Source organism: Zingiber officinale, chromosome 4B, assembly GCF_018446385.1.
Source record: "Zingiber officinale cultivar Zhangliang chromosome 4B, Zo_v1.1, whole genome shotgun sequence".
Lineage (NCBI taxonomy): Eukaryota > Viridiplantae > Streptophyta > Magnoliopsida > Zingiberales > Zingiberaceae > Zingiber > Zingiber officinale.
The window spans coordinates 104,157,031-104,182,679 of NC_055993.1; the positions used below are offsets into that span (position 1 = coordinate 104,157,031).

At 47.0% G+C, this 25,649-nt stretch overlaps 2 protein-coding genes across 2 annotated transcripts; both read left to right on the forward strand.

The window, feature by feature from the left end:
• The first annotated feature begins 2,770 nt into the window (after positions 1–2,770).
• Positions 2,771–7,830, forward strand: LOC121977789 (kinesin-like protein KIN-1). The gene is made up of 15 exons (XM_042530211.1): positions 2,771–2,912; positions 2,993–3,095; positions 3,249–3,292; positions 4,274–4,303; positions 4,425–4,547; positions 4,634–4,659; positions 4,815–4,896; positions 4,979–5,020; positions 5,116–5,149; positions 5,274–5,349; positions 6,580–6,728; positions 6,821–6,882; positions 6,949–7,284; positions 7,362–7,541; positions 7,622–7,830. The coding sequence occupies exons 1-13, from the start codon at positions 2,799–2,801 to the stop codon at positions 7,048–7,050; spliced, it is 987 nt and encodes a 328-aa protein (XP_042386145.1). The 5' UTR covers positions 2,771–2,798; the 3' UTR covers positions 7,051–7,284; positions 7,362–7,541; positions 7,622–7,830.
• Positions 7,831–21,617: 13,787 nt separating this feature from the next.
• Positions 21,618–24,003, forward strand: LOC121975850. Its single transcript, XM_042527741.1, has one exon. It carries the CDS (start codon positions 21,784–21,786, stop codon positions 23,743–23,745), a length of 1,962 nt encoding a protein of 653 aa, XP_042383675.1. The 5' UTR covers positions 21,618–21,783; the 3' UTR covers positions 23,746–24,003.
• The last annotated feature ends 1,646 nt before the right edge of the window (positions 24,004–25,649 follow it).

The window sequence follows — 25,649 nt, forward strand, 5'->3', positions numbered from 1 at the left end:
ACAATCACAATTTTCATTTCTTACTGTTTCTAAGTTTGACTGTTTAACACAGGAAGAAAGTTCTAAAGAAGAGCTAATATCAGTTCATCCCTAATCAGCATGTGATGACCACTCCCACCAGAAGAACTGAGCAATCCTTCGACAATCGATCAATTTGAGACTGCAATCCTTATGCCCAACCATATGTAAGAGTCAATCCTTATTTTTATAAGCTACATATCCATCTTATCTATTCTTTTAACTATATTATTCCAGTTATCTCGAGAGAATTTAGTGATTAACACATGAGGTGTTTTAACTTAAAATTTGAGATTTGAATTTTAGCATAACTGAGATAAATATCTTCCTCATGTGTCAATCATTTGAAGGACTAATAGTCACTCGTGATTTACTTTTTCCATATCAATCCTGTGACAAATTAATGGAAATATTATAAGAGAGAGCACAATTATTTTTTACTAACTTATCTCTATTGTTCCAAAGGTTGTTCACTTTGAAAATTAGATATGGTTATAAGTACGACCTAGTGTGGACGGAACTCGGGCTTATAAATTGTCAAGGGTCATCAAGAATACACTGAACAGATATAATGTATGGATGACTCTCGAGTCTATCAATAGGATCTTCCAAGTAGAAAAGGTAACTATTCGCCAACTCGTTTGCAAAATTTCACATGCCAACTTAAGAATTTTAATCATATTCCCTTTCGAAACTGTGGAGGGATAATTGGAGAAAAAATAATAAATGTTTTTTTAAAAAAATATATTTTCATATTATGTGTTTTGATGATAATAAAATACTCTTTTAATTTTTGATCAAAAATATGTGTAGTTCCAGCCGCTCAAACTCACTTTTCACTTTCTTTTTTTAGCAAAAATGATTACGTTCAGATAACCGTCTTGTTCTTTTATCTCATGGTAAATTAAAATCAAACTTAAATTTTTTTAAAAAAGAATGGTACTCCTCACGCTCTACTCACGTGTCCGTTGTCAAGGATGTGAAACAGTTCTTGCCTTCCCGCTCTCGAGCTGAGGACTAATGCGGCTATAAATACCAGCACCGACCTTGCCCCATTTCACCCGATCCCGCAAACGGAAGCAGATCCTGCATCATTCGATCGCCGGCGAAGAGAGTGAGATAGAACCTCTCGCTTTTCATCTCCTTCCTCGCGTGGTAAGATCCCTCCTCGAATCGAAGCCCTAGATTAATTGCCCCTCATTTTTTTCCGACTCTTTTGTTTACGATCGGAACTCGTGCTCCACTTTTTACTGTTTTTGTTTATTCGTCTCGTACACGTCTCCGATCTCCGGAAGATTGGCCGGAGCGTGGAGTGCGGAACTGTAGATCTGCTATTTACTCAGACGAAGAGCTCGAGGGAGAGAGCTCGCGAAGGACAACGCTGATACAATTTTTATCTTCTGGCTTCTTTCGCTCAAGATTGGGAGGAAGCAGCGGGTGGAAGCGCAAGGTAGAGTAATTTTATTGCTGATTGTCTACCTGTCCTTGTCTTGAATCGAAAATTGCAAGCGACGGACAGAAGCGGAGGGCGAGGTAAGGAGGCACCGCTCTGGTGGGAAGCTGACGGCGATGGCATTCGGGTTTGAACAAACATTAGGTGGGAGCATTGGTTGGATGATAGAGAGCAAGCTTGAGGATCTTGGTGTGTTAGATGACTCGTCGACTTGAATTAAGGAGGTTGAAGACCTAAAGGCATGAGAACTATGAGAGATTATGAGTAAAAGTAAGTTTGAGCATTTTGTCCTTGGGAAACGTCATTGTGAACACTATGTGATAGCTAGGTAGGTGTAGGCTATCTAATGGTTTGGTTGTAAAGACTTTAATTGGCGATTGTTTGTCCCAAGTTGTAGTTTGTTGACTAGATTGATCTTGGGCCTTTGTGTAGGCTTACGATGGTTGTAAGATGGGTGAAGGTGGGATAACTTAGGATCCAGTCAACTGAGCAATCAATTGGAGCATGCAGTCGGCTGAATGCAATTGTTGGATAGATAGAATAATTCTCTTCGAGCAAAATAGTTGATTGGATGCCGTTCTAACTTGTGGTGAAATCTAGTTGATTGGTGACATAATCGTTGGCTTCCAATATTAACATTTGCTTGTCCAGTTGATTGGAGGATATTTTGTAAGCTCTTGAAGAGCTTTGAACTTAAAGGGTTGCACAGAAATATTTCTGTGAACAAGTGCTCAAAATCTTCAAGTGCTTAGATCAAGATTGAAAGCTTCAATTCAAGTTCTTGGCAATCTACTCTTTCCTAGATTCATAACATTAGGAAGAGTGATATTGTTTGAGAGCATCCTATTTGGTTGGTTGAGATTGTAAGAGGTTTGTCCCATTTCTCTTATAAAGGGGTAGTTTTAATACGCAGTAGTGCACCATTCTATCTAGAGAAGCTGATTATAACTTAGTTGCATAATGATAACTATCACGCCGTACCACTGAGCAATGCTTGCCATGGTCACAAGAATGGCTACAATCTTGCACTCAAATTTTCCCAATAGACACCACCCCTCTTTAGAAGTTTCCCATTGACTTGCGGTATGTTATGCCTTTGATTTAACCAACTTTTCAAAAGTTTTTAGATTTTTTTTTTTTTGGGCTCAGATGTAGCCCCTTTTTCTATTTATTTGTATACACCACTTTCAGCTAAAATATGCCTCCAAGCTTCTTTTTTCTGTACAGAAGATTCAGAGTCTGTGCATCACTTCAGCTTTGAAATTCTTTGCGTTTTATTGCAGGCTGCTGCTGAATTTCAATGCTTTTATCTCACTAAATTGGAACGATGGCCAACATAACAGTTTGTGTGAGGTTTAGACCGTTGATTTCAAGTGAGAAAAGGCTTCATGATGAATCTACACGCATTCAGGCCTTTGACACACAGTCTTTTGCATTCAAGGTTCTATTGCCCTCACTAATTGCTAAAGCTCTTCCTCACTGGATAATACTTGGCATGATCTTTCACTGCATTGCTTGTAGGATGAGAAGGAGGAAGATGCTATCTTTTGCTTTGACAGGGTGTTCTATCAAGATTCTGAGCAAGTAGAAGTCTGTGACTTCCTCGCAACACCAATAATTGAAGGTGGACACACATGAAAGAAAGACTTATCTTCTTGTTGTGTTTACTTATGGATGTTTCTTGTTAGAAAATGATGATCTATTTCCTATTTCTTCATTAGTGAAGATCATGTCTAGTCTTACATCTTTCAAACATATTAATTATCTCTTTATATAGGTGCCTTAAATGCAATAAATGGTACGATTCTCATTTATGGCCAGGTAAGCTGTGATTTTAGATACCTGTTTCTGTGTGATTACTTTTACCACTACAATACCGAAGGAAAATATATTGGCAAGAAAACAAAAGTGTAAAATCATATCTTTGCCAATTGCTACTACTTTATTGTTTAAATGTTGGGTGCTAAAAATGTGTGCTCAAAGATATAGAATTTAGGTCAAAGAATGCTTGATATTGCTTCAGGTGATTATAAGGAAGTTTGATGTTTAGACTGACAATAGGTAGTTACATAGGGATATAAACAGGAAAAGGTAAAATGTGCTGGCATATCCTTTTCTATCTCCAATTAGTTTCAAGATTATGATCTTAATAATTGTCAACATTTCTCTTAATAGTGACATAGGAGAATCTCAAACTATCAAGTGCATCCATGAATCACGTGGAAAATATGTAAGAATGGAAAGGTTTCTTTTAGTAAGAAAAGAACCATGCAAAGCATATAGGATCCTTGATCATCACACAAATTTCTAGTGCTACTCTTTTTTGGCATAGTTATTTGTCAATTGACAGAGCTCACTTGTACTCACTATACACCTACCAGCCATATCTTATATTCTTTGCACACGAAAGTTCACTTAGTTTTGACAGAACTAACTCTATCTTATTGTTGTGCATCAGTTGGTACGTAGATTAGCTAAGAAAGAATCAAAGAATCGAACATCATATGCACACTTCTCTATAGATCAACTTCACGTCCTCATTACACATCGAACTCCATGATCTCATGGCAAAACAGTAGCGAGCTGTCTGGGAAGTATCATTCTGCAAGCATTACTCTTGCATAACTAATGGCTACCCATGACTGTAACCTTGTCACTCAAGTTGACCTTACCATTGCTGGCTGTTTGACTTTTTGAAGTACATTATATGCTTGCTTTTTTTTTTCAAAATTCATATATCAAATTTTTTAGTAATAACCATGGAGTTACTAATTTTTCAAACTGTTGGATGTAAATGGGCAGACTGGAGCTGGAAAGACTTACACTATGGAAGTTAAGAGCAAAAAACCTTTTCGATATATTCAGCTTTTCATATGATTAATGAAATAAATATGGTGCATGCAGATATTGTAAAATGATTACTAATACTATAAATATTCCTCGCATCTTAAAGGGACCTAGTGTCTTGGACGAGGATCAAAAGAAAAAAGGTCTTCTTCCACGAGTTGTTGATGGACTTTTTGAAGGCATGAAATCTTTTGGTGAAATGACAAAGTGGACAGTCAAGTTGACTATGGTGCGAAAAGCAGTTTGATAGAATTTTAATATCATGACTGATCATGCATTATTAGTTCTTCTTGATCATTCTTGTTACTTGTTCAGGTGGAGATATATATGGATAAGATAAGGTTGGTAGCATTTAGGACAATTTAACTGTTTGATTTCCTCGTCTGATCTGATGACGTTTCAAGAATTAACTTGCTGAAAAAAAGAGAGTTAATATTCACTTGTATGATCATGTCCTATGAGGATTTAAATCAGAATTCATGGTATTATTTGTCAGAGATCTTTTTGATGCATCAAAAGACAACATACAAATTAAGGAAAACAAGTGCCAAGGAATATTTCTTTCTGGAGCAACTGAGGTAAGCTACATGTGCTGAAAATGTTCCAAATGGTAGAGGCACATTCCTTTAATTACCTTCATGTTCTTGTGTGTGCTTTTAGATGCCGATTAAAAATGCCATGGAAGCCTTACGATGCTTCCACGTAAGATTTTGGAAGTAATGCAAAGTCCACCTTTTTTAACTGACTATTGTAAAGATCACTATCTTTAACTGATTAACGCTTGTAAAATAACGCAGCGTGGAATTTCTAATAGAGCGGTTGGCGAGACACGTATTACTCTGTCGCATCCTTCAACTTTATGAAACAGAGGCTTTGTGAGGGATTTCTTTTCTATTCTCACAGTCAACTGGTTTATGTTTCTAGCTGAGATTTCTGCATCTTTTAACTTGAGCAGAAATGAACGTGGCAAGTAGCAGGAGTCATTCTCTCTACATATTTTCAGTTCAACAAGAATCTGCATCGGATGTAAGGTAATTTGTGCCTGTTTATTATCTCTCACTTATGCACCTCTACTGAAAATAGATTTGTGCTCTCTAGGATATATTCTAGTACTTCAAGAGTTCAAACCAACTTTCTTCTAGGTTCAAACCTTTTTTTTCATCAATTTGTAGCTTTGCTATAATAATACATCAAATCAATATCAAACCTTGTTTGTCCTGACCACTTTGGGTCGTCCAGTTTACAAGGTTTGTTTGATTAAGATATTTGGGTTTGATTGTTTAAAGCAATTTAGGATCTAGAAGTTCACCTTTGAAATTGAAGTTACATGTGGCTTTATTAGTTGGTAGTATTATTTGCAGCAATCGCTTCTTTTGCATTGGGCTACATAGGAATGTTCTACAAGTTTTAGTTGCCTAGGTCACACATGCATAAAATATTAGTATAAATACAATCAAATAAAGTATTTGAAATAATTAAAATTTTCTTATCTGCAGGTGATATTGTAAGAATGTATATGATAAGAAAACACATTTTTTATTATTTTAAATTTAAGTGAAGGAACGCCGTTGTTGTTTCCAAACTGAGATGAAAAGGCTGAGGACTACGTGTTAAGCATAGTCAACCAGTCACAATTTGTCGACACCTATGAACATGGATCTTACTTTTCATAAGGTTAAGTCATCACCCATAAGTGATGCGAAGGGCCTTAATCTCACGGTATTTTAATATGCAAAGGGTAGGCTAGGAGAAAATATTGCTAGATATTGCTTGTGTAGACCTCAACCGAGCAATAAAATTTATATAACCGACCACAAATTGTTGGCAGTTGGGACAAACATGACTTGACTTGAGTTTGCCTACTCTATTAGTGGAAATTGGGTGACATAAGTTGGGAGTTTAAGGACAATTGATTGATGATTTTCATGCTCACAATTGATTGATCTTGATAATTAGTAGAATAATAATTCTTGAGGTGGGACGCAGCCGATCCTAATCCAAATTGACCAAGTTATATGGTCAACCAATCTGCAAATTTTGCCTTCAATTTGTACAAATTTATATTAGATTGCTTCAGGTCCACCCTTGGAGGGACAACAATGAGTTCATGCGGTTGAATACAAGTTGACGGCTCAAGTGTCAGGTTGACTGAAATATTGAGAACTAGAAAACCTGATGTCCGAGGAACATATTATGTTACATCCCTACTCATATTTCCCCTTAGGTGTTGTTTCTACCATGTAATGTAATTGCCATACCAGGTCAAAAATAGGGAAGGTGGTTCTCGTGGACTTAGCTGGCTCAGAAAAAGCTGAGAAAACGGGTGCTGGTGGAACAGTACTTGAAGAGGCTAAGAGCATAAATAAGTCCCTTTCGGCATTAGGAAACGTTATCAATGCACTGACAACCGGTAAACAAAAAAAATGCTTTATGAACTAAGCCCATGGTTTTTGCTCTTTAGAATAGATTGATCGATCAGCTATATCTATTTTCTTCTTACAGGGAAAGTGAACCACATTCCATATAGGGATTCCAGACTCACCCGGATCCTTCAAGATGCACTGGTCAGTTACTGTTTCATAATTGGGAAATCAATTGCAATTGCGCTCATTTTTATCTTTTCACTGCAGGGTGGAAACTCCAGAACTGCGTTGCTTTGCTGCTGTTCCCCTAGTCCGACAAATGCTTCAGAAAGCCTCTCCACGCTTCGATTTGGAGCTAGGCACGCCTGAGCATTTTTGTATGCCACTTTTACAACAAGAAACTAAATATCTTTATTTTACCGCAGGGCAAAGCTATTAAAATCTGCACCAAAAACCAACAGTTTAGACTCAAAAGATGAGACCGAGCAGATTATCGATTGTCAAAATCAAGTGTATAGACATGCAATAACACTATTCAATAAGGTGGATCAAATTATCGACTGCGAAACTCCAATGTCTAAAGACAAAACACTCTTGGACAAGGTCATTTATAAAAGGAAATACTCTTCAGCCTTCCTATCTGTTGAAATTCCTTTTTATGTTTGACTCATCTTGTGCAGCTGAGGGAGAATCTCACTGAGGAAGACATTGACATGTTGGAACAGTTGTTTAAACAGGAGGGCCTCATTTTCGTTCTTGAAACCGATGAAGAACTTGAATCAGCAATTGAAGTAGTAAGAGACAAGATAATTTCGGAATTCGAACAAACAGTTGAAAGATTCAGGATCCTGAATATCGAGGTAATGTTTCTAACTTTTTTTTGGGGACTAATGGTTGCTCTAACTATCTTATATGTTTGTTGTCCTTTTACTGTCTACAGCTGATGAGAGAGAATCAGGATCTCGAAGCTGAGCTTGCGCCAAAAGTTGCTGATCCTGCTGCAAACACCTCTTGGTTCCGCAAGGTCATGAAATGTTTAACTTCTTATCTCCCTTTCTTTTACGGCGCAGACTGATAGTGCATTTTAATGGAACCACAAACAACATTTTCTTTGTCAAACGATCTTGCAACTGGCATTCTTGAAAGATATATGCATATATGATGATACAACCTTGCGTAGATCTTGATGGCAGGATAAGAATTATTCTTAAAGTTGCTGTTTTTGTTTTCCCAGACTACGGAATGTTTCGGACATTTTTGTGAAAAAATGGCTAGCATTCGTCTTGAGCAGGTTCGAATTGTTTAGCAGGTTTGTTTGGTTTAATTAGGCTTTTGATAAACTCGAAATTTGCCAAGAATTGAACCGGTTGATTGGCCCATTCATGATTGAACCCAGTCAGTCTAGTTTTTAATAGGAATGATTGGATCGGTTCTAGTTCGGATCTAGTTCGAATTGGATTGAATTTTTTTTTAAACCCTAATCTAAATTCGAATTCAATTTGAAATCCTTAAATCTGAATTAATCCGACCAAATAATCCAAAAACTCAATTCAAAATAATATTTTTTTTCTATTTTTAGTATAATTCTTTCTTTTTATATCAATATTTTATTATTATCATATTAACATTAATATTATTATACATAAAATCATTTTAATTAAAATTATTTTAATTTTCAAAGTAAAAAAAATTAATTAAATAAAAAAAATATCTATTAAGTGATTAAATCCTAAATTAAGGTAGAATCAATCTGAACACAGATATGATCCAATCCAAATCCAAAATTTCTTCAACCTAAATCTGACTCAAATTCAAAAAATTTCCAATTCAAATTTAATTTTTTTTCCTAATCGATTTGGATGGATTCATTTTATACCCCTCTAATTTTAATACACTGATTGATCTGGTGGTAAGGACGGGGGACCCTCGTTGGCGGGAGGTCAACGATACGTGGAGGTCAATGGTCAAGAGGGCTAACCCCAAGGTCGTGCCGAGCGGACAGAGGTCATGCTGAGCGGACTGGCAGGCCGACCGAGCATCCGATCGATCGAACATCCGGCCAGGGATCTCCCAGGGTCGTGCCGAGCGGACAGAGGTCAACGACACGTGGAGGTCAATGGTCAAGAGAGTCAACCCCAAGGTCGTGTCGAGGGGACAAAGGTCATGCTGAGCGGACTGGCGAGCCGACCGAGCATCCGGCCGACCGAACATCCGGCCAGGGATCTCCCAGGCCGGACGAAAGACAGCCTGACTAGGGGTTGGGTTTTCGATGCTCAAGTTAAAAGAGTCTCTGGTCGAGCGGGCAGGCCGCTCGGCCGAGCCACAAGACAATAAGGCGCAATCCCATCCGAGCACATGAGCAGGGCTTCCCCACCCGGTCCGAGGTATGCGCATTCCCGGAGGCCATGAGTGCCGAGCGACCGGTTCGCTCAGCCCGAGAACAGGCAAGAGGCGCAAAGAGACAAAAGGGACAGCTGGTAACATCATCCTCGAGACACCTGCCGCCGACAAACAGCATGGTCGGCGGTCGGAGCGGACAGAGTATTGTACGGTGGAAGTTTCCACCGTTACGTCATGGATATGCTCAGACGATTACGGAATGACATCAGACATGTTTTTCTAACACAACCCTACTGAGGTATGTTTGGGGAAGCGTGCACGCATCGAGAAGCTTGTATGCGCCTCCCCGGGGTCCTATATAAGGACCCCCAGACTTCGACGGAGGTATGTGATTCTCATCACTGTAGCCACAGTAGCGTTACTTTGCTCCTCTTCTTCTTCACTGCCTGACTTGAGCGTCAGAGGGTCGTCGTCGGGAAACTCCTCCCGGCTCGGCTTCTTTGCAAGTTCGCCGGAGGTCTACACCATCATCAGAGGATAAGGAAGAGCGTCACGTCCCCAGCGTCCATCAACTCAGTGCTCGGACAGGATCAAATTGGCGTCGTCTGTGGGAACACACCTGAATCCGAGCAGAGAAGATGGAAGAAGTTGGACGTCAACTCATGGTGACACTCTCCCCCGAAGAGATCGACACACTCATCCAAGCACGAGCAGCGAAGATTGTGGAGCAACAGCAGAAAGCTCAAACCGAGCGAATGGCACAACAGGCGACTTCCGTGTCGGGCGGCAAGGCAGCCCTAGAGGACCGATCGGAACAGCTCTCAATATGGGGGCAAAATAAAGGTCCAACTGGCACCCAGATGGGAGCACCGCCTGCCCCTATACCTTTCCACAGGGCTATGTTCCAAATGCCCTCAGAAGTCGCGCAAGCCAACCTCGACCGGGGCTCTTCGTCCGATGAGGCGCCCCTCCGCAACACAAGGAAGGGCAAGGCGCCACGGACAGACTCGTCCCCCGAGCGGATCAATAGGCAGTTCTCTGAGGTCATTCTGCGCGACCCACTACTAAGGCATTACGCGCCCCCCGCGATCGGGGAATACAATGGAACCACCGACCCGGACGACCATCTGGGTAAGTTCGACAACACAGCCACTTTACATCAATATATAGATGGTGTGAAGTGCCGGGTGTTCCTCACCACCCTTTCTGGATCGGCACAATGATGGTTCCGGAGGCTACCGAATGAATTCATCACGAGCTTCAAAGAGTTCCGCACGACCTTCCTCCATCACTTCGCGAGCAGTAGACGCTACCAGAAGACCAGCGTCAGTCTGTTCGCCATCAAACAAGGCTTGAAGGAGTCGCTCCGAGCCTACATCCAGCGTTTCAACCAGGTGGCCATGAATATCCCGACGGTCACTTCAGAAACTATGATGAACGCGTTCACACAGGGGCTTGTGGACGGTGATTTCTTCCGTTCGCTCATCAGAAAGCTGCCTCACAACTACGACCACATGTTGAACAAGGCCAACGAGTACATCAACGTGGAGGAAGCTCAGATGGCGAGGAAAAAGGAAGCACCATCCGAGCCACCAGCTCATGCCGAGCGGAAGCCGCCTTCCAATTATCAACCACCGAGAGGACCCCGCACAGAGGTAGCCCGTCCTCATCAGAGGTCGCACGCCGTCCAACAAGTAGCGGTCGATCGGCCTAAACCGAAAGGGAAGATATGGACTCCCATGTTTTGTTCGCTCCATCAGTCAACAACTCACAACACCCGCAACTGTCGGAGCCTCCCCCCAATCGCTCATCCTACGCCAAGGAGCTATCGTCGTCGATCACTTTCGCCGAATCGACGACAGCAACACCAAAGTCCTGGCCGGCGTACAGAAAGGAGATCTCACGAGCGACAACATAACCAGCAACACAGGGTCATTCCTCGGGCATCGCATGAACGACCCCGACCATCCGCTCGGGAGGAGGAGACTAGAGGCAAATGTGTCGAGTGGTGAAATCAACATCATCGCCAGAGGATCGACCGGAGGCGACTCCAACAGGGCAAGGAAGGCGCATGCAAGACAGCTCACGATCCATGCGGTTGGCTGCAGTCAGGAGCGGGCGAGCGGACCCGAGATCAGTTTTGGGCCTAGGGACCTCAAGGGAGTCGAAATCCCACATGATGACGCCCTCATCATCCAAGCGGTAATAGCTAACTATACTATTCACTGCATCTTTATTGATACAGGCAGCTCGATCAACATAATCTTCCGAAAGGCCTTCGACCAATTGCAAATCGACCAAGCCGAGTTGCTGCCGATGACAACTTCCCTCTACGGGTTCACCGGTAATGAAGTGTTGCCGGTCGGACAGGTCCGGCTGGCTATCTCGCTGGGAGAGGAGCCGCTCAGAAGAATGTGAACTGCTAACTTCATTGTAGTCGACGCTCCCTCCGCGTACAATGTGATCTTGGGGCGACCGGCTCTCAACGAGTTCCGAGCGGTCGTCTCCACCTTTTGCCAAAATGTCAAATTCCCCGTGGAAGATCAGGTGGGAGAAGTCCGAGGTGATCAGCTAGCGGCCCGGCGCTGTTATGTAGAGATGGTCCGATCCGAAGCCAAGGCCGCCCGGAAGGCACCACGCGTTGAGGTAAATGCTATAACCGAAAAGTCACCTTCTTTAGTTTACGAAGAAAAGGAGGAGGTAAAGATCCACCCTGTCCGACCGGATGCCACTACGTTCGTCGCACCCGACCTGGAGCCGAGCTAGAAGGAAAAGCTGATCAGATGTCTCCAGCAAAACTGCGGCGTCTTCGCCTGGTCGACCCACGAGCTGCCAGGGGTCTCGCCGAGCGTAGCGCAGCATGAACTCCATGTCCGACCGGACGCTCGGCCGGTGAAGCAGAGGAAGAGGGACTTCAGCGCCGAACATAATGTCATCATCCGAGCTGAAGTTGAGAAACTTCTGGAGGGCGGCTACATATGGGAGGTGCAATTCCCTAGTTGGCTTGCCAATGTGATGTTGGTCTCCAAGGCAGGCAACAAATGGAGAGTCTGCATCGATTTCCGGGATCTAAATAAGGCATGTCCGAAGGATTTTTACCCTCTACCCCAGATCGACCAACTGGTAGACTCTACTAGTGGATGCAAGTTGATATGCATGTTGGATGCATATCAGGGCTACCATCAAGTGTCGCTCGCCCGTGAAGATCAGGACAAGGTGAGCTTCGTTACCGCGGATGGCACTTACTATTACAACGTGATGTCGTTCGGACTAAAAAACGCCGGAGCCACATACCAGCAGCTAATGAACAAAGTGTTACGGGAGTAGATCGGGCGCAACCTGGAAGTCTACGTGGATGATATACTAATCAAGTCACTCCGAGCGGCGGATCTTTGTACAGACATAGAGGAAACCTTCTAAACAATGAGGAGGTATGGAGTCAAGCTGAACCCCCAAAAATATTTGTTCGGAGCAAAAGGCGAGCGCTTCTTGGGATACATCGTGACCGAGCGGGGCATAGAGGCGAACCCTAGCAAGGTGAAAGCACTGCAAGACATGTCGCCTCCCAGGAATCTAAGGGAAGTGTAACGCTTCACCGGCCGGATAACGGCATTGTCGAGATTCATCTCTAAGACAGTCGACCGGAGCTTGCCATTTTTCAAGATCTTACGCTGAGCCACCAAATTCCAATGGGATCAGGAGTGCAACCGGACGTTCGAGGAGTTGAAAGCCTATCTGAATTCATTACCCGTACTGGCTAAACCGAATGTAGGCGAGCCGCTCCGTATATACCTGTCATCAACCGAGCATGTTGTTGGTTCGGCGCTGGTGAGGGAAGGCGGAGAAGAGTAGCCTGTGTATTTCTTGAGCCACATCTTAAAAGATGCCGAGTTCCGCTATACTGGTCTCGAGAAGCTTGCGTTCGCCCTAATCCTGGCCGCACGGAGCGTCCTTATTTCTTGGCGCATACTATCATCGTTATGACGAACAGCCCGCTGGGAAGAGTACTCCTAAACCCTGAAGCGTCCGGGTGGCTCATTAAGTCGACAATGGAGCTCAGTGAATTCGACATCCATTATCAACCCCGCTCGGCGATCAAGGCGCAGTCCTTGGCGGATTTCATAACAGAGGTACAAAATCCTGAACCCGAAGCTTTGTGGAAGGTATTTGTGGACGGGTCGTCCACTCTACTCGGGAGTGGGATCGGCATCTTGCTGCTGTCTCCTCAAGAAGAACGGATGCTTCTGTCCGTCCGGCTGGATTATCGGGCAACAAATAATGAGGCGGAATATGAGGCCCTCATAGTCGGCCTACAGGCCGCTCGGCATGTGGGAGCCCACCGGGTGATACTGTACTCTGACTCCCAATTGGTCGCTCAACAACTCTCGGGGTCCTTCGAGATAAACAGCGCAAGGCTCCGGCTCTACGCGGAGGCCTTTGAAAAGCTCATAAATAACTTCATCAAGGTTGTCATACAGAAGATCCCCCGAGCCGAGAACCAGTCAGCGGATGAATTAGCCAAGCTCGCTAGCTCAATATCGTCGATCGTCATCCAACAGCCAATTGAGCATGTGTCCTTGGTGGCGCACATCGACCAGATGGAAGGTCTCACATTCCCGAGCGATTGGAGAACAGCCATAATAGAATTTTTGCATTCGGATGTCACACCGTCCGATCGGGAGGAAGTCCAGCTACTGAGGAGGAGAGCCGGGCGGTTCACGCTTATTGGGGATCAGCTTTACAAGAAGGCGTTCTCCCGCCCGCTGCTGAGGTGTGTCAGCTCGGAAGATGCAGAATATATTCTCCAGGAAGTACATCAAGGATCTTGCGGAGGTCATCCGGGCGGGCGATCGTTGGCTAGGAAGATCCTGCTGGCCGGATACTTCTGGCCAACTCTACAGGAAGACGTCGCTCGGACCGTCGCTACCTGCCTTTCCTGTCAGAAGTTCCACAGCTTCTACCATAGGCCAACGGAGAAGATGAAGACATCTACTGTGTCTTGCCCGTTCGACCAGTGGGGTATGGATATAGTGAGGCATTTCCCTATGACGACCGGGCAACGGAAGTTTTTATTGGTGGCGGTCGACTATTTCTCCAAGTGGGTCGAAGTCGAGTCACTGGCCAAAATAACCGAGCAGATGGTCAAAAAGTTCATCTGGCAGCATATAATTTGTTGGGTTGACATTCCTCGTCGGCTCATTTCGGATAACGGGCGGCAATTCGTTGGTCAGGAGCTCGGAGAATGGTGCAAGGGATACGGCATCGAACAACACTTTACTTCCGTGTCGTATCCTCAGAGCAATGGTCAAGCCGAAGTAGCCAATCAGGAGATCCTGCGAATACTTCGGGTTCGGCTCGATCACATGGGAGGAAGTTGAGTGGACGAGCTGCTCGACGTGCTATGGGTCATTCGCACAACCCCAATGGAGGGAACGGGGGTAATACCGTTCCACTTGGTATATGGGGCGAAGCGGTCGTCCCAGTCGAGATCGGAGTCGAGTCCGATCGGATCCAGAACTACGATGGGGATAACGCCGAGCGAAGACAACTGGAGTTGGACCTAGTTGACAAAACACGAGCTAAAGCAGTCGTCCGGCTGATGGCATACCGGCAAAGAATGAAGCAGAATTACAACAAACATGTAATTCCCAAAGCATTCCAGGTCGGCGACCTAGTATGGAAGAAGGCGAAGCCGGTCGGCGATGTGAATAAGATGGCAGCTCCCTGGACGGGGCCCTTCAGAGTCGTTGAGAAACTCCGATCGGGTGCATACTATCTGGAAGATGAGGACGGACGGCGGCTAGAACGACCGTGGAGCACAAACCATCTCCAACCGTACCAAGTAGGGTAAAAGGTGCGCCAATGTAATTTATCTCATGTATGTCTTGTTCGTTTGTATCCATTGGCTGCAGGAGTAAAAATTAAAAAAGACAAAGGATATGAGCATTTGTTCCCGAACAGCAAAACTCCATGAAAACCATCGAGTGGCGACGTTAAACTCTAGAGTTGGACCTGCGACTATAAACCCCCTGGCTTGAAGACCGTCGAGCGGCGACGTTAAATTCTAGAGTCGGACCGGCGACTATAAATCCATCGAGCGGCGACGTTAAACTCTAAAGTCGGACCGGCGACTATAAACCCCCCGGTCGAAAGACCGTCGAGCGGCGACGTTAAACTCTAGAGTCGGATCGGCAACTATAAACCCCTCGGTCGGAAGACCGTCGAGCGGCGACGTTAAACTCTGGAGTCGGACCAGCGACTATAAACCCCCCGGCTTGAAGACCGTCAAGCGGCGACGTTAAACTCTAGAGTCGGACCGGCGACTATAAACCCCCCGGTCTGAAGACCGTCAAGCGGCAACATTAAACTCTAGAGTCGGACCGGCGACTATAAACCCCCTGGCTTGAAGACCGTCGAGCGGCAACGTTAAACTCTAAAGTCGAACCGGCGACTATAAATCCCCCGGCCGGAAGACCGTCGAGCGGCGACGTTAGACTCTAGAGTCGAACCGGCGACTATAAACCCCCCAGACGAGACAGCGTCGCACAGATATACTAAAGCCCAGTGTCTAGGGCCGATGATCAGCAAGCTTTGATCCTAAGGACAAGGAGAAAACAATGGCATGCGCCTACCAGCGCCGACCAGCGAAAAGCTAACGGAATGGAAGGTCGTTCGACCGAGCGGCGCAGTTGAGAAAAAACACTTCAACGAAAAACTAACAGAAGTTCCATGCGGAAGGAAGATCGTTTGACCGAGCAGTGCAGTTACAAGAAACACTTCATGGAAGGCTAACAGAGCAAAAATTGGCATTCCAAAGTTACAGTTATAAGTTCGCCGATCGTGAGGATTACAGAAAACACTTCATTCAAGATAATTGAAAACATGTTTCGGAATGGTGGTGAGAAGCGTTGTATGCTCCGTAGCAGGGATGACCACGGATTTGGGGAGCTGACCCTTGGACTTCAGATAGTCCGTCGTGGCGGTGATGGCCAACTCGAAGGCAATGACCATTCGGTCGTAGACCTTCTCAGCAAATTCCACCGAGCGGATGTACTTCTGCCTCAAGGTGACGACACGGCCTGGCTCCGCCTCCTGGTACTCCTTGAAGGCGGCACGGGAAGCGTCAAGAGCCTCTTGCAAGGCCTTTAAATCGTCCTTGAGAGCTGCCACCTCGACCGAACGACCCTTCTTTTCTCTGTCCAGCAGATCCGCCAACTCCTTTACCCGCTGTTCCAGGGCGCGGGCCTCCGCATTCTTCGCCTCCAAATCGACGATATCGGTATTCTTCCGAGTGGTCGCAAGTTCTATCTTGCGGTCATAAGTTTTGACCTGCTTGTCAAGCTGGTGTAGCATGTATGTCTGGTCGGCCGTCTTTTTCCGTTCGACCTTTAGTTGCTCCTTGGTCTTCGTAAGCTCCTTCTGCAGCTCGGCATATGACGGGCTTTGAGAAGAAGACAGGTCGTCCGGACTCTTCAGTCTCTTCAGCTCCTCCCCCACCATGGCCAAGCGGTTGGCGACAGCGATGTCTTCCGCCCATCTCTGATGTACGCAGGAGTGTTAAAATGCAGACCGGGAAGACTACATAAAATAGCAAAAATGAGGCTTACCCCTGTGGACTGCTGCATGTGGCTGTCAGCCAGTTTGTCGAGCGGTATCATTGCAACACGGGCCCGGGCGTCCGCCCACATCACAGCAAGGGACCCCTTGATAGTGATCATGTGTTCAGGAGCCGTTGGCTGATCTAACTCGGCCATAAACACCTCAGTGGGGAGGTGCAAAGTGGCCTTAATAGTGTGGCGCCGCCCCGGAGTAGTGTGAGCGGACGCCGAGGGATCGGAGGCCGGGCTGGACATCGAGGACAGAATGCCGGAGCGGCGGTCTCGGCGGGGTACAGGAGGAAGGTGGCTGACCGGCACCGCTTCGATGGGGTCAGCAAGCGGATCCAGTTGGGAGGGGGTTCGGTCGGAGGAGAGCGCCTCGACCGATGGCGCTTTGCCGCGGGGAGATGGGGTGCCCGTCCGCTCGGACGCTTGCACTGCGGAGGTGCCCGAACGGAGGGGCATCTCAACACGCCGTCTCTTCTGGTTGAGTGGGAGCTCGTCCTCCGGATCGGAGCCCACCTCCCGAACGGTTGGCTCCTGGCTGGAAGTTGCACCACCCGTCACTTCCGTAGGCGAAGCCTGAGCGGCCGACTCCCCAGCATTTGCCTCTCTCTCACCCTCGTGAGAGCCGACCGGGGCGAGGCCCAACTGCTCCATTTCCTTGGCAGCGGCCGCCTCGAGCGCCACCGCTTTTCTCTTCAAGATCCTGAACAGCACAGACTCCATTACGATGTTCGCTGCAAGGAAAGGGGAAGAAAATCAGTTAGAACTCAAGACAAATGCACAAGTAAATTTCTTACCAAAGCTGCTCGGGAGGGGGGTCCGGCTCGGACTCAAGCCAAACATATACATCACGCCTTCAGGAAAAAGCTTGTTGATGTCGAGCTTCAGACCCACGAGCATATTGGTTGCCTGAAGATAATCCTGTCGGATTTTATACCTCTTCAGTTCGGGGGAGGTGGGCGGTCCGACCTGCCATTTGGTCCGGAAAGGAAGCCGACCGGGAATACGAAGAAAAAGGTAGTACTCTTTCCAATGTTTGTTGGAAGAGGGCAGTTTATCAAAAAAGACTAAACCGGGCCGAGCCTGAAACAGATAAGTGTTCGGCTCGGACTGCTTGGGATAGTAGAAATAATAGAAGATCTCCGGGCGGAGGAGAATGTTGTGTATCTTAAATAATACCACAACTCCGCACAGAAGGCGAAAAGTGTTGGGAACCAACTAGGCGAGCGGAATGCCGAAGAAATCGCAAACTTCGGCGATGAAGGGATGGAGAGGAAACCGCAAACCGGCTGTGAATTAGTCACGGAAGAAACAAATAGCGCCGCGCGGCGGTTTGTGCGGCCGAGCGGAAGGCGAGGGTAAAATCAATTCGAAATCAGAAGGGATGTCAAAAGCGTTTATCAGGCTCTCGGCATCACGCCGATCGAACCGCGACTCCATGGTAGTATACCATGGGCCGAGAGCCAGGTCCGCGGGCTGGGAAGAGCTAGCCATCGCCGGGACAGTAGAGAAGGCAGGGATCGGAAGAAAACGCAAAGGCTCAGGGAAGACGAACGGAATAGTGACCGAAAGGCAAGAACAAAAAAGATGAGGATCGAAAGAAGAGGGCAAGGGGTCGCCGGAGTGCCGAGGAACGAGGTCACCGGAGCAAGGAGCGCAGGAAAAGGCTTCTGAGCACGCGACAGCGAAAGTGCGGCGGAAGAAGGCGACGAGGACTTTATAAAGTCGAGCCCGAGCCTCCTGATCCGTTGGATGCAGGTCACATAACCCGAGGCCCGCATCCAACCGTCCATTTCAAACCAATGAACGTCGCATCGGGTGTAAGGCAACAACCGTACGATGACGTCAACAGTGCCACGTGGCACTCGGTCAGAGGAAGGTATTTAATGAGCCCCATCACGAGGCAGAACCCGCGTGCTCAACCATATTGGCGGAGATTTGCATGCATTTCGAGAAGATCCCGCGGGCATCATCGCAGGCCATCGACAAACCAGTTGGGCAGCCCTCGGCAATTAGCCGACCAGCGTTATTCGACCCCATAGTGGCCAGGCGGAGATACACTTTCGGGAATGGCAGGATGGCTGTCGCTTGGCCAAACTCATAGTCCAGTCAGTCGGACTTAGCGCCTCCTTCGACTAGACTTGAGGGGGAGGCATGTGATCCGGTGGTAAGGACGGGGGACCCTCGTTGGCGGGAGGTCAACGACACATGGAGGTCAATGGTCAAGAGGGTCAACCCCAAGGTTGTGCCGAGCGGACAAAGGTCATGCCGAGCGGCCTGGCGGGCCGACCGAGCATCCGACCGACCGAACATCCGGCCAGGGATCTCCCAGGGTCGTGCCGAGCGGACAGATGTCAACGACACGTGGAGGTCAATGGTCAAGAGGGTCAACCCCAAGATCGTGTCGAGCGGACAGAGGTTATGCCGAGCGGACTGGAGGGCTGACCGAGCATCCGGCCGACCGAACATCCGGCCAGGGATCTCCCAGGTCGGACGAAAGACAGCCTGACCAGGGGTCGGGTTTCCGATGCTCAAGTTAAAAGAGTCTCTGGCCGAGCGGACAGGCCGCTCGGCTGAGCCACAGGACAATAAGGCGCAATCCCATCTGAGCACATGAGCAGGGCTTCCCCGCCCGGTCCAAGGTATGCGCATTCCCGGAGGCCATGAGCGCCGAGCGACCGGTCCGCTCGGCCCGGGAACAGGCAAGAGGCGCAAAGGGACAAAAGGGACCGCTGGTAACATCATCCTCGAGACACTTGCCGCCGACAAACAGCATGGTCGGCGGTCGGAGCGGATAGAGTATCGTACGGTGGAAGTTTCCACCGTTACGTCAAGGATATGCTCGGACGATTGTGGAATGACGTCAGACATGTTTTTCTAACACAACTCTACTGAGGTATGTTTGGGGAAGCGTGCACGCATAGAGAAGCGTGCACGCATAGAGAAGCGTGCCCGCGCCTCCCTAGTGTCCTATATAAGGACCCCCAGACTTCGACGGAGGTATGCGATTCTCATCACTGTAGCCACATTAGCGTTACTTTGCTCCTCTTCTTCTTCACTGTCTGACTTGAGCGTCGGAGGGTCATCGTCGGGAAACCCCTCCCGGCTCGGCTTCTTTGCAGGTTCGCCGGAGGTCTACACCATCATCAGAGGATAGCGGAGAGCGTCACGTCCCTAGCGTCCATCGACTCAGCACTCGGACAGGATCACTGATCATATCGCATATCGACTTGTGCTCATCAATATGATTTTATCTTGATAGAAAAATTAATTATTTTCTTTTTAAAATTACCAAAATAATATCTCACCTATAATTTTATATTTAAAATATCATTTTAGAGTTATTTTATAAAAACAATGATCCGATGGTAAGGAGCGGGGGCCTACAGAGGAAGGGGTCAATGCTACGAAAGAGTCAAAGGTCTGATCGAGAAGGGAGGAAGTCAAAGGTTCGGCCGAGCAGGTAGGAATCTCTTGGCTGACAGGCCTGGGTAGACCCCGGACCGGCATGAAGATAGCTCGACCTCGGGTCGAGCTTCCGACGCTCACAAGCTCCTTTATATAGGAACCGCTATGCAGAGTAGCTGGGATGCTAGGCCGAACGACAGAACAACTAGCCGGGGCCCCCATCCGAGTATATGACCGATCGACCGGCTCACCCGGTCTGAGACACGTGTATACCCGGGCGCCCGGGAGGCCGAGCGATCAGCCCGACCGACCCGGTTAAAGACAAAGGGCTTAGAAGAGGACAAAAGGGGCAGCTAGTGATATCATTCTCGAGACGTGTTCCGCCGACAAGCAGCATGGTCGGCGGTCGGGCCGTACCAAGGATCGTACGGAGGAAGTTTCCACTGCCATGACAGAGATATGCTCGGATAATTAAGGTATGATGTCAGACATGCTTTTCTGACACAGTCATTCCATGGTATGCTTTGGGAACGTGCACGCTTTGGAAAACGTGCACGCGCCTCTCCGGGGTCCTATATAAAGACCCCCGGACTTCGACGGAGGTATGATTTCTCTCCTATTTTACTGTAGCCACAGTGTTTATTCTGCCTCTTCTTGTCATCGCCTGACTTGAGCGTCGGAGGGTCGTCGCCGGGAACCCCTTCCTGGCCCGACTTTGTTGCAGGTTCATTGGAGGCTACGTCGCTGCGAAGATCACTGGGAGACAGCAGAGAGCGCCACGTCCCCAGTTTCTATCGACTCAGTGTGCGGACAGGATCAAACAATATAATTAAATATCCTTGATTTATATTTTATGAATGAGAACATAAAATTTGAAAGAGAAATATTGATAAAAGAATATATGTTTTTTAATTTTTATCTTTAAATTTTTTATTCTGACATATACAAATACAGTTTATTTATGAGCACAAATCTTCTAGATCATCTTTTTTTTTTATCTAAGGGATGTATCATTCGTATTTACAGTTGGATCGTGATCGCGATCGCTATCCGGTCGCAAATGGTTGCAATCCTTCATGGGTTTATCGTCCCTATCATGTTATAGTTTTTGTTCGGAGCGGGCGGTCGGAGGCCTCCCGGAGGATACCCTTGCTCGGCGCCTAATAACATGGTCACTTATCCACCACCGGAGGCTTTCCGGAGGACACCATCGCTCAACGCTCAGTAACCTGACCACTTATCCACCACCGGAGGCCTTCGGGCGACTTTCGGTCGCCCACTCCGATCAAAAAATTATAATCTGATGGGACGATAAATCTAAAAAAAAGATCGTAATCATTTATAATCAGATCACAATTATGATCCAACTACAAATACGAATGACACATATCTTAGATCATAACAAATGATCTAGAATATCCTGTCTCTTTATTTGTATATAAAAATGAAGATAAATTTTATTTATCAGATTAACTTATTCCTTAACTAAATTATAAGAAGATTTTTTTTATAGTTTGCATAAATAAATAAATTAGTTTGCTGGTCAAATAGGGCTCAAGTATGTTCTCGCATGTCACGCTCCTATGCGGGGGTCCCTGTACGGCTAATTGCTCGCATAGTTTTTCTCTTCCCATTCCAATCCCCAATCCATCAGTTCCAGATCTGAGATCTGCGAGCCGGTCATCCTCCTCCGCCACCGCCGACCCCGATCCGATCTCTACCGAGGATTTGCTTGATCTGAGGATTTCCCATGGCGTGCCTCGCCATATCCCTGCAGCCTGCGAATGGCCCCGACATCCTCCTCCAAACCCGCGAGTGGTTCCCTCCCGCCCGTGCTCTGGCTGCCCTCTCCGCCTTCCGCCAGGCTCGCTTCTCCCTCTCGTCCACCGCTGGCCCCGCCCGTGGCCATCCCCCTTCCTCATCCTCCGCCACCGCCGCGGCCACCTCACTTTCCTCCTCTACCGATGACCTTGACTCCTCTCTGGGCGACGACCCCCTCGCAGCCTCCGGCGGCCAGCTCGTCGTTGGTGTCGAGAGCAAGTACCGCGTTGTCTATCGCCTCGTCAACTCCGTATATGTCCTCGGCATCACCACCGCTGACCACCACTCCAACCTCTTTGAGTGCATCAACACCGTCAACCAGGCCGTCTCCGTCGTCGTCGCTGCTTGTCGCGGCGTCGACGTCACCCCCGAGAAGCTTCACCGCAAGTACCCTGAGGTGTACATGGCCCTAGACATCCTTCTCCGCGGCGTTGGAAGCGTCCGTCTCGCTTACATCCTCTCCTCCATCCATGGCGACAACATCGCCAAGATGGTCCATACCGCCGTCGAGGCAGATAACCGCGTCCGTGGCGCTGATTCTTGGGCTGGCGGTGCGGAGTCTCTCTCTACCGAGCGTCGTGCCAACCTCGACGCTTTTTCTTCTGCCTCTTTCGAGCTCCCCACCGAGACCATTGCTGCTGGTGACGAGGTCGCCGCCACCATCGCCCCTGCCGTTCCCTCTCTACCGGAGGATCAGAAGGACCAGCCGGAGGAGGCCACTCCAGAGCAGAAGGACCCCTTCGCGGCTAGCGATCGCGTCGATAAACCCGACGAGGCCCTCGTCGGAGGCTTCAAGAAGAACAAAGATCTGGCCGCCAGCACCGCGGATCCAACTCTCGCCCTTGCAGGCCTCGAGGTCACGGCGCTTCCTCCGGCCGAAGCCACGAAGCCCACGTTCATCGGCGTGGAAGGATTTGAAGGCGAATACGGAGGGATAGAGTTTGGCAACGAGGAGGCCTCCCTTTCGGAAGCGTTCGAAGGAATCGAAGGGAACACCCCCTTCGGCGGCGGGCTTGACGCCTCAGAGTTCATCACAACCACAAAGAAGAAACCCCAAACCGAGGGTCTCACAGGTCTCGAACTGCTCGCCACCGGTGCGAGCCCTGCAGCTGCCACCGCTGCCGCAGCAGGAGCCGGCACGCCACTCGAGAATCTATTGGTAACGAAGACAAAGGAGATGACTAGCCCCGAGATGTACATCGCTGAGGAAATCAACGTCGAGTTCAAGGAGTCTCTTCTTTCTCGTGTGGGCTTGAAAGGCACCATCTTTCTCCGAACACTGCCACCGAAAAAGGCTTCTGGGAAGGAGACGGAGTTCTCTTTCCGACTCGAAGGCACATCCTGCATCAAGAGGGCTGCGCTGCAAAGTTCTCGTATAAGCAGCCTCGAGAACGGGTTGTTTCACGTCAGAACTCCATCCATGGAAGAACCCATTCCTCTTCTTCTATATAGCTTGCAGCCTCGATCGACCCCAATACCACTGAGGATTCGCCTTGTGAAGCGCCACACTGGAAAACTTCTCAGAGCAATGATACAATATGTATCCAACCCATCGTTGCTCACGCCATTGACCAACGTAACGTTTACCTTGAAGCTTCCTGTAGAGCCGACGCTGCTTGAGGTAGCGCCAAAGGCAATCCGTGCAGAGAGGGAGATCAGGTGGCACATCCCTGATATCCCTCCCAAGGGTGCTCCAGGCCGGTTGAGAGCAAGAATGCCAGTCGATCAGGATTCGGCAGAAGGTGAACTTGAAGTTGTCGGGATGGTGAAGTTCTCTGTTGAAGGAGCTACAACGCTGTCAGGCATATCTCTGAGACCAGTTTCGGATGGCATTGCAAACTTCAATGAGGTTAGCCATTTTTTTGCTAGTGGAACATACATATGCTGTTGATCAGCATCAAAAGCTCACTTTGTGATTGCTTACATTCGTTTGTTCCACAACCATTTATCGAGTTGCTGAGCATGATGGAGTTGCAGATGCAATAATTCAGTATTTGGTATATGTGATCCAACTACCTCCCTTTTTATAAGCAAGTTTTCTTCTGGCTTTGTTATCCTATGGAGCTTTGTGTACTATCTCTGAAACATTGAACAGTTTTAAGAAAATATTTCTCTGGATTTGATCTTTGGAAATTTTCTGCATTTTAAATTCTTAAAAGCATGAAACATTCACAGAATTAGTTGAACTTTTCTGCATTTGAACTAGGATGATATGCTGTATTTGATTCTTGTTTTGAGTTTTTGCCCATTTTTATTAGTTACAAGCATGAACATTATTCAGCAGATTAGTTAGAAACACTTCGGCATTTGAATTTTTCTATAATACAAAACTGTGCTCATTATCACTCAGATTCAGCATATATATATATATATATATATATGTATGCTCATTCTTCCAACTCTTATTCAGCATAGATTGCTTCCATTGGAGGTTTTTAATTTTTGCCATGCATATCTATCGTAGCATATGCATATGCAAAAGCTTAACGAGGCCTATTTTTCATGAATTAGCTTAAAGTAGATTTGCAGGTTTAGGTTGCTGATTTTTACCACAGGTCGGTTAAAGCAAATAGGAAGAACATGTGATCCAAGTGATCCACCTTAAGAAACTGGTGCTACGCCAGTAATTGGGCTCTTATTAGTGACCATGTAGTGAAGTACTTACAGTTCTCCAAAGAAACAGTTATATTAGGCAGCAATCATATCTGCTGGAATTATTATTACAGAAACTGAAACATGTCAGCTTCATGGTTTTGTTTTTTGTTCTGTTACTTCCATTACACACGATTCAGTATTGACACTAGCTATATGCAAGAATGTAAACTGTTTTTTTTTTTTTAGGTTGCCATCATTTTTTCGTCTCTGATTCTTTGACTTGTCATCTTTTCTTTTTTTACTAATATCACTGGTTATTGATGTAATCTACCTGGTAATATTCCTTCGCTGGTTTAGGGTTTTTTTTTTTTTTTTTTTTTTTTTTTTGTTATTGTAGTGTACCACTAGTAAAACCCCCAAATGGGCTTGCTCTTCGCCTACCCATGTGATGTGCACGACAACTGTCTATGAGACTACACTAGAAAATGATCTTGAGGTGCAACCTAACTATAATGAAACTCTATTCTGATGGCGTGTTTAGTTCAGCTGTATCATATATAATAAAGGTTATTCGCTTATGGTAATCCAAGATAAACGTATTTGGTTTGAGGTTTTCTGGATTTCGAAGTTTCTTGATTCTGAAATGTCGGTAAATGTCATCAATTTTGGCATCGAATCCGGAATCAGAAATCATAGGTCACTTTAAGGTTTTTCTCGATTACAGAGGTTACGTATTTTTTTTTTTCTGAAATTATCCTTTGAGAGATCGGAGCTGTCGAACGAGCAAGCTGGGCTGTGGGGAGGTGGCAGTAAGTAGATTGCCGTGAAACTGTGTGGCACGTGAAGGAGCGGTGGCTAGAGATGGCAGTGGGCGGTAGACGGTGCTGGATCGACAACTGGGCTGTGCGGAAGTGACAGCAGGCAGCTACCAAGCAGCCCAGCATTCCATCACACATGTAGATCGCCGTGAAGCTTCCTGTGGCTGCTGGAGGTGGCAGCAGCGGTAGTGGTCGGCGGAGTTAGTGGCAGCGGCGGCGGTGGAGACAGCGGCGGTTGGGCTGTGAGCAGCAGCGGCAGCGTGACAGTCGGAGGTGGCAGCGGGGGCGACAGGCGGCAAGCTGTGGCAGGCAGCACGGCAAGAGGACGACGGCAGTTGAGGATTGCAGCGGGTAGGAGTGCAATTGGTTAATAACTAAATTC